General features: G+C 42.4%; 1 protein-coding gene across 2 annotated transcripts; it reads left to right on the plus strand.

The window, feature by feature from the left end:
- The first annotated feature begins 748 nt into the window (after nucleotides 1-748).
- Nucleotides 749-7074, plus strand: LOC138948596 (cholesterol 25-hydroxylase-like protein 1, member 2). Of its 2 annotated transcripts, none has more exons than XM_070320154.1 (3): nucleotides 749-1346; nucleotides 4744-5401; nucleotides 5921-7074. In XM_070320154.1, the coding sequence occupies exons 2-3, from the start codon at nucleotides 4776-4778 to the stop codon at nucleotides 6165-6167; spliced, it is 873 nt and encodes a 290-aa protein (XP_070176255.1). In that variant the 5' UTR covers nucleotides 749-1346; nucleotides 4744-4775; the 3' UTR covers nucleotides 6168-7074. The 2 variants fall into 2 exon arrangements, with proteins under 2 accessions (XP_070176255.1, XP_070176264.1); XM_070320163.1 differs by lacking the exon at nucleotides 749-1346 and adding an exon at nucleotides 1446-1671.
- Nucleotides 7075-9725: the final 2651 nt, after the last annotated feature.

Below are 9725 nucleotides of genomic sequence, written 5' to 3' on the forward strand. Positions count from 1 at the left end.
ACACACACACACACACACACACACACACACACACACACACACACACACACAAGAAAACAAACCAAAACAACACAAAACCCACAAAAAACTGAAACAATCAACATTTTTCAAAAAACACAAATGTTGGGAAGAAGAAGAAAAACTGATTTTTCTGTACGTAACAAAAACTGTCCCTTCACTCCCTTTTCCCTCTAATAATACCAAGTGATCATGTTAAAACGGGTTTTGAATGAATTCGATAACTGATACCCATTTAGACACAAACTAACAGCAAGCCAAAAATCCCGAAAAAACGACAAAGAAACAAAAAACAAACAAACAGTAATACTATGTTAAAGATGTAAACAATAAGTATTTAGTAATCCCGACTAGCAGTCTTGACGAAAGACTAATAGTCTCTGTTGAACAACAAAACGCTGGCAGAGTTCGTTTTAAGTACGATGATAAGTCTAAGTTCAGGTTGAACGTTCCAATGTGTTTTTTGTGTTGTTTTTTTTGTTCACATAAAGAAAGGGCTTCCATTGCGACAAAACTTCACGGCCACACAAAGTTTCCGTGAACTACATCAGTGTTGAACTCGAGTGTTGCCCTGCCTGGTCGTTTGCAGTGCGCGCGCACTAGCAACGTACACGAAGGGGGGTCGGGAAGAAGCAAGTCGCGTTTAATACACTACACGGCAGGTATTTCGGGAAAGAAAAAGCTGAATTGAGCATGAGAAAAGGCTATAGTTGGTGTTAAGTACGAAAACCTTTTGGTACAAAACTGCAACATCAGAATCTGTCCCTTTGTGCATCTTATTCACTCTGACGCTAACCCCCTCTCTCCTGTGAAATGCACTCGCCCGGCGATGTAGTCTTGGAGCCAGCCGGCTTCTACAAATTTGTGTGCCTGTGTTTGTGTGTACATGTGTATTTTTGTGTATTCACAACTTCTGCAAGGAAAAGTGGATGTCAACGGATTATTCGTTTCAAGAGCTGTTTAGGATTGATCTCTTGCGGTGTTAGCTATTTCCTTCAGAATTCAAATGAAGGCGAATGTGCTCTTTTCGGTGTATGCTTAAGCGATCGCAGAGCAGACGACACTTTATTGATCATCAGTGGAACTGCCGCTGCAACAGCTTCCTTGAAGCGTAGCAGCAACTGGCGGTTCCTACTCCTTCAAATATGCAGTGGAACAACCGCCGTGTGCTCGTACATCAGCAGCTCAGTGCCTCATCAACCGATTTTTGACAAAGTTTCTCACTGCGAACAGCAGAACATTCTGGGTTAGAGTGGATACATACCACGGCCAACGGAAACCGCCCATTGTCGGCGTAGTGACACAGTGACGCACGTTCCACCGGCACGGTCAGTGTGTTGATATAGTATTTATTCATTAACCCGTTTCCAAAACTGACTGCAACTGGTCTCGCAGTATGACGTCACAGGCGTCCTGGGTTCCCATCTGAACTCTGACCTGTACGCGGGTTTTGTTTGGCTGTCAATAACGAGTTACTTGTTTAAATTATCGTTATAAAACTCACAGTCTTATTTTCACGTCAGTCGCCGACGCCTATTGTGTGGCTCTTTTCAATGAGTGACAGGCTGTCATTTAGAGGGCCTCTGTGCGTTTCATTGGGATTTGGATATTTACTTCATTATAGTTTCCTTCACCAAGGTTCTGAGTTGTAAGGTTAGTATAAACCACTGTGTGATTGTGGCCGATGAAAAAAGAAGTGCATGACGACACTTGGAACGGTCCGATCTTTGCAGTTCAGAGCAACTGAGGCTGAACAAGCTGTATAAATTTGTTTTGATCTTGAACATCAGCTGCAGCCGTGTTTTGCATGCGAATTGGTTTCAGCATCCGTCTTTCTTGTTGCTGTTTTTCTCAGGTGATCAGACCGTCATTGCCCGTTTTCTTCTTATCTACTCGAGTCTTGTCTGAAACTGAAGTTTTCCCCTTTGAAATAATTATATCCTTGTTCCTGATAACATGGCGGCGTATCTATCAACTCAGCCATAGGCTAAAATAAAATTATTCAAATACCTTTGTGAGACCGAGGGTTTGATCGCATTTAAAACTGACTTGAAATGGCATTTGTAATTTGTACATAATTTTCCGTGAGTCAAAAAAGCTGTTGGTTGAAGTTATCAGGAATACATCTAAGAAAATACGGAGATGAAAGCAGGATAATCTGTTCAGGTTTGACATTTCCCGAAGATTGACATTTGACATACATGTCGGAACATGGATCCGACCATGTAAGCTAGGGCCAAAAAAAAAAAAAATAGGTGTGGTTACGGTAACATAGCCAAAAAAAATAGGGTAGGTAGGTAGGCAATCACTTTTTTTTTTAAACTTTTTTTTCTAATGTGTACAAATTAAACCTACTTGACAGGGAAATAAGTGTGCGACTCGGGCGCTTTCGTTTACATTGCGTTTTTTGCACTCGTTTTTTTTGTTTTTTTGTTTTTTTGGGGGGGACAAATGTAATAAAAAGTTATAGGATCGGCCCCTAAAAATAGGGTAGGTCGGGTTACCGTAACCACACCTATTTTTTTTTTAGGCCTAGTCAAAAGAGCTCAAACTGTCGAATTCGTCACTGAAAGGTGTCCCACTCCGCCTCGTGAAAACTGTTTCGCTGTCTCAGATCTGGCCAGACTTTTAACATGGGATAAGACTGACCATCCCTCCACTTGGTCACACACCACAAATCAACACCCTGACTACTTGCCGTGGTGCCTTTTACGACAATGGCCGAGTGGTAACGCACTTGCGCTCGGAAGCGAGAGGTTGCGAGTTCGACCCTGGGTCAGGGCGTTAGCAATTTTCTCCCCCCTTTCCTAACCTAGGTGGTGGGTTCAAGTGCTTAGTCTTTCGGATGAGACGAAAAACCGAGGTCCCTTCGTTGTACACTACATTGGGGTGTGCACGTTAAACGGGGTCGGCCCGCTATTGCGCGGGCCGCTATTGCGCGGGGCCGCTATTGCGCGAATCTTTAGGGTTAGGGTTAGGGTTAGATTCGCGCAATAGCGGCCCCGCGCAATAGCGGACCCGCGCAATAGCGGCCCAGCCCCCGTTAAAGATACCACGATTGACAAAAGGGTCTTTCCTGGTAAAATTGTATAGGCATAGATAAAAATGTCCACCAAAATACCCGTGTGACTTGGAATAATAGGCCGTGAAAAGTAGGATATGCGCCGAAATGGCTGCGATCTGCTGACCGATGTGAATGCGTGATGTATTGTGTAAAAAAATTCCATCTCACACGGCATAAATACATCCCTGCGCCTTGAATATGTGCGCGATATAAATTGCATAAAAAAAAATCCCTGCGCTTAGAACTGTACCCACGGAATACGCGCGATATAAGCCTCATATTGATTGATTGATTAAAAAAAACACAAAAAACCAACGACTGTGCATAGAGAGCATCCAGGCTGTGGCTATTTTTGCTATGTGACCAAGGGAAAGAAGGGTCTTATCTCATGTCAAGGGTTGACCAGGTCTGAGACCGTGAGGCGAATTGTTTTCGCTTGGCGGAGTGAGGCCTTAATTCAAACGTTCCCCTTGTCTTGAGACTTTTTGTGTTCAAATACATGTTATTGCCTCTGAGAGTGATAGAACATTTTCATGAGATATGTTATCATGTAATTTGAGAGCTTGAGAAATAACACGTGCTCAACTGCCTTTTGTGATATTAGCTACAGAGTAGTCTTTTAAGTCTCTGGATTCTTTTAATTTTTGTGACTGACAGTCTATTAATTTTGATCTCCATTTTCTTCCCTCACAGCATATAAACAAGATTTCCTGTTTTATCTGATACGTAACAGTAACAGGTTTATTTGGGAGAATGACCCCAAAACAGCCTCATATATATTTGACAGCATAATTTGCCCTCCACCCCCCCCCCCCAAAAAAAAAACAACCCAACCCCCCCCCAAAAAAAAAACCAAAAACACACACACAACAACCGGGTACGGCAAGTCGCACGGCAAACTTTCAAGTAACATGACGGCAGGTGTGTTTTGGGGACTCAACACGGTCATATTAATGTCCGTACTAAATACCTTTGCACATGCACAATTACTGACACTGAACAGGATACTTAGCTTACAACACTGTATCCAAGTGCTCACTGAGGTTTTGTAAACTCCGTGCCTTTTCAATTGAAGTCCTCAAAACATTGGTGCCAGGCCCCTGTGCATTTCAGAAGCTTAACATAAACCCAAGCTGATAAAGCTTGAATGAAAGCGTGTTACTCGGCATCGTGTTCTCTACTTCATGACTTTCAAACCTCATTTCGGGATTGTCGAAAACACGTACTTCCGTCTACGCGTATCTCGCACACCCATCGCTAGTGATTGGCCCCTCCAATGTTTGGCAGAGGTTTTGCAAGAAAAGGTCACTCTTCAACAACCCATACAAATCCGGCGGAGTTATTTCCAGAATTCGATCGTCTATTTCAGCAGGACCCCTGCGGCTTATCCACCTCCATCGGCTTATCCACCTCCATCGGCTTATCCACCTCCATCGGCTTATCCACCTCCATCGGCTTATCCACCTCCATCGGCTTATCCACCTCCATCGGCTTATCCACCTCCATCGGCTTATCTGCTGTCTGCGCCTTTTGCATACATAAAACACATTTTTCTCTAAAACAACAACTGGGGTATGCTCATAGTGCGCTGTATCGCAATGAATAGGCCGTGCAATATGCTAAGCCTACATCAGTAACAGAATCCTCGTTTTCATTTTCAGGACGAAGGTTGAGCACCCCTAAAGCCATCATCATGCAGAACGCCACGCAAGCGGTACCCGAGGTTGCCCAGGAGCGGTTCCTGCAGCCTCTGTGGGACATGAGGAAGGGCCACGAGGACCTCCTCATGTCCCCCCTCTTCCCCGTCATCCTGTCCATCGTGGTCTACTTCGGCGAGTGCTTCACCTTCATGCTGGTGGACCTGTACTGCTACAAGCAGAAGTGGTACAACAAGTACAAGATCCAGCCCGACAAGCAGGTCACCCTGCCCCTCATCTGGGACACGCTCAACCTGACCTTCTGGAACCACGTGCTGTTCATCATGCCCGCCGCCATGGTGCAGTGGGTGTGGACGCCGCCCACGCCGCTTCCGGAGCTGGCCCCCACCGTGTGGGAGATGGTGTGGCAGCAAGCGGCGGCCCTGGTCATCTTCGACTTCCAGTACTTCGTCTGGCACTTGACGCACCACAAGATCAGGTTCCTGTACCGCACCATCCACGCCGTGCACCACCGCTACCACGCGCCCTTCACCTGGGTGACGCAGTACCTGCACCCCTGGGAGCTCATCGTCGTGGGCTTCCTGACCACCACCAACACCTGGTTCTTCAACTGCCACTGCCTGACCATCTGGAGCTACATGCTCATCTCCATCACCATCAGGTAAGCGAGATTCAATTCAATTCAATTCAATTCAATTCAATTCAATACAACTTTATTATTTGAATGTATAACAAACAGATTTTGTTCTTTCGGCTCGCATATGATCAAAGACTTCTCAGATCCAATTCCCCCTGCCACCTTGGCTTCATCGGTGACTGTGTTTGCTGTAGGCTTTGTATTATCTTATTAAAACACGCGCGCGTTGTACATATATGGCATTTATCTGTTGTCTTAGGGCTTAGGGATTCCTGTTATTCGATGACCCTTCTTGTTTGCATAGTATTGCCCAGGGCTGAGATGCACGAAGCGAAAGTGGGTCACTCGCTCACTCACTCACTCCATCAATCAATCAATCAACCAAGCAAGCAAGCAACAAACCAAACAAGCAACAAACCAAGCAAGCAAGCAAGCAAGCAAGCAAGCAAGCAAGCAAGCAAGCAAGCAAGCAAGCAACCAACCAACCAACCAACCAATCAATGTTCTCTGACCATCGTATCGCTTTTCTATTTCTTCAAACAGCGTGGAAGCTCACATCGGCTTCGACTTTCCTTTCCTGCTCCACAGGCTGGTGCCCTTCGGCCTATACGGCGGCTCCCCCAAGCACGACATGCACCACCAGAAACCCTTGACCAACTTCCAGCCGTTCTTCAACCACTTTGACAAAATCTTGGGCTTCTACTGTCCCCCCATGAGCGCGGGAGGGGTCAAGAGCAAGGACCTGCAGGAGTGGGAGAGAAAGCACAAGGAAACCAAGAAGCAGGGTTAAAGTGGACATGGGAAACGAACACTACCATAGAATTGTTATTTAGGTACATGCTAGAAAAATGCACACAAAAAAAGAAAAGCGAAACTATTAAGGGAGGGACGGACGATAAGTTAAATTGTTAGCACGTACACGACAAGCACGGCTAGAATATTAAAAACAAGTCGCGTAAGGCGAAATTACTACATTTAGTCAAGCTGTGGAACTCACAGAATGAAACTGAACGCACTGCATTTTTTCACAATGACCGTAGTCCGCCGCTTGTGCAAAACGGAGTGAAACTGACGAGCCTGTTCAGCGCGGTAGTGGTTTCGCTGTGCTGCATAGCACGCTTTTCTGTACCTCTCTTCGTTTTAATTTTCTGAGCGTGTTTTTAATCCAAACATATCATATCTATATGTTTTTGGAATCAGGAACCGACAAGGAATAAGATGAAATTGTTTTTAAATCGATTTCGGAAATTTAATTGTGATCATAATTTTTAGATTTTTAATTTTCAGAGCTTGTTTTTAATCCAAATATAACATATTTATATGTTTTTAGAATCAGGAAATGATGTAAAATAAGATGAACGTAAATTTGTATCGTTTTATATAAAAAAAAATATTACAATGTTGAGATTTTTAATGACCTAAATCATTTATTAATTTTTAAGCCACCAAGCTGAGATGCAATACCGAAGTCCGGCCTTCGTCGAAGATTGCTTTACAAAAATTTCAATCAATTTGATTGAAAAATGAGGGTGTGACAGTGCCGCCTCAACTTTTACAAAAAGCCGGATATGACGTCATCAAAAGTATTTATCGAAAAAAAGAAAAAAACATCCGGGGATATCATTCCCAAGAACTCTCATGTAAAATTTCATAAAGATCGGTCCAGTAGTTTGGTCTGAATCGCCCTACACACACACACGCACAGACAGACAGACAAGACACACACACACACACACATACACACATACACCACGACCCTCGTCTCGATTCCCCCTCTATGTTAAACCATTTAGTCAAAACTTGACTAAATGTAAAAAGAAAGAACTGAGATTGTCGAAGCCTAGTGCTTCAGTACTGAACTAGCTTTTTGCCATTGTGATAAGTGAAATGAGAGCTAGGTAGGCACAACTTGTCCACAAGGTTATATTAACATTAAGGTGCATAACACAGTTTTTTTTCACCCCTCTAAAACTTTATCTGCGTGAATCATTCTAATTGGTCAGTTTGGCAACCCAAACACGTTGGCCCCGTTTCATGGTTTATCATCGCAGTACATTCTTGTTCTTATTTTTTTTAAAGACCGAATTCGGCTCTGATATCTCTGATCACAGGTTTTTTTGAGTGACAAGGAGTTTTATTTTCAGTCTATTTTTTCTAACTTTTGATTTGTGTGCAGTTTTTACATTTAGTCAAGTTTTGACTAAATGTTTTAACATAGAGGGGGGATCGAGACGAGGGTCGTGGTGTATGTGTGTGTGTGTGTGTGTGTGTGTGTCTGTCTGTGCGTGTGTGTGTGCGATTCAGAGTAAACTACTGGACCGATCTTTATGAATTTTACATGAGAGTTCCTGGGTATGATATCCCCAGACGTTTATTTTCATTATTTCGATAAATGTCTTTTATGACGTCATATCCGGCTTTTTGTAAAAGTCACACCCTCAATTTTCAATTAAATTGATTGAAATTTTGACCAAGCAATCTTCGACGAAGGCTGGACTTCGGTATTGCATTTCAGCATGGAGGCTTACAAATTAATTAATGACTTTGGTCATTAAAAATCTGAAAATTGTAATTAAAATTAATTTTTTATAAAACGATCTAAAATTACTTTTATTTTATTCTTCATCATGTTCTGATTCCAAAAACATATAAATATGTTATATTCGGATTAAAAACAAGCTCTGAAAATTAAAATAAAAAAATTATTATTAAAATTAAATTTCCGAAATCGTTTTAAAAACAATTTCATCTTATTCCTTGTCGGTTCCTGATTCCAAAAACATATAGATATGATATGTTTGGATTAAAAACACGCTCAGAAAGTTAAAACGAAGAGAGGTACAGTAAAGCGTGCTATGACGCACAGCGCAACCGCTACCGCGCCAAACAGGCACGTCACTTTCACTGCCTTTTGCACTAGCGGCGGACTACGTTCAGTTTCATTCTGTGAGTTCCACAGCTTGACTAAATGTAGTAATTTCGCCTTACGCGACTTGTTTTTTGTCCAGCTGTGTGATTAAAAGTGAGTTCTGGTATGTTTAGTTTTCTTATATAGTTTTGAGTGTGAGGGTCAGATATTATTTTGTATTCTCTTTTCGGACTTTTCACTTGATATTGGGGTGCTTTTCATGCTTGGGGGTATTTTTTCTGTTTTGTAATGGGAGCATGTTCTCATAAGTATCCTAACTGAGCTGTGTCTTCGTGTTACATGTGTGATGAAGTTTTGGTCACCAAAGGCTGCTTTGATATCGTTTTATTATCATAAGCACACACTTCGTCACACCGCCATCATCAAAAAGTTGAACTTTTGTCCAGCAGTATATATATATAAGAGCGCGAGCAATTTATCAATACAAGCCTACTCCGAACTATACGTGCCAGAAGGATAAATCTCTTCTTTTTATTGATATATCAGATATCGCGTTCAGCCTTCTAACTGCTATCTGGCCAGTGCTGTCCAGCGCGTATACTTTGTAGATTATCGGCACACCAAGATAACCTTTATCGGCACACATTCATCTGTATCTGTGTTCAAATGTGTTTCTAGTTCGCGGGAACAGTCCCGCTAACTTTGCACTATACCCTCTTACCCATGGACTATGTTTTGAGCTGTAACGGCCAACTGACTTCTGCATGATATGTTCGAGGGTTGCGTCCCTTGAAGAACATTGATTGGAGGTCAGACCGCTTACAGTTGAAAACGAGGCCAAGGTCTTTTTGTCGTGATCTCAGCGAACTTTTAGCTGACCGGTAATAACGGGTGAATTATTGATCAGTGGACAGCTAATGAGGTGTACACGCATGACCTGTCGACTGACCCCTGTTGATAGTGATTTTAGTACACCCGTTCAAGCTGATCTATTGGTTGGTTTCACTGCGTGTGCTGAAAGCTGATTTGTTTTTTTGCGGCATATCTGTGTACTTCTCTCTGTTTTTTTAAAAATTTATTTTTTTTAACGGTAGCACTTCTTTGTTACTGCACTGATGCGAAAGTGTCACTGTTTTAATTTTACATCTGTCATTCTGTTTGTTGTTTTACATACAAGTTTCTTTTATATTGCCTTTCTTTTGCTTTCACAAATCATTTCGAATTTGAGATGATTCTCGGTTGAGCATGTTTGTGTACTTTACACAATAAACGTTTGGTCGTTTCTGGAAAATTAGAAGTTGAGTGAGTCGATCAGTTTGAAAGGAGGACGCGTGTGTGATAGAATGATACAGATTTGATTTTTTTTCCTCTGAAGAATTCAGGAGTCTGCGTCTACAAGGAAAGTAAAAGGCTAAATGATTAAGAAAGAATATTTGGTGAGTTATGCCGGATTTAATACGGAGTGTCTGTTGTACGACA

The sequence above is a fragment of the Littorina saxatilis genome, linkage group LG1 (assembly GCF_037325665.1).
Source record: "Littorina saxatilis isolate snail1 linkage group LG1, US_GU_Lsax_2.0, whole genome shotgun sequence".
NCBI lineage: Eukaryota > Metazoa > Mollusca > Gastropoda > Littorinimorpha > Littorinidae > Littorina > Littorina saxatilis.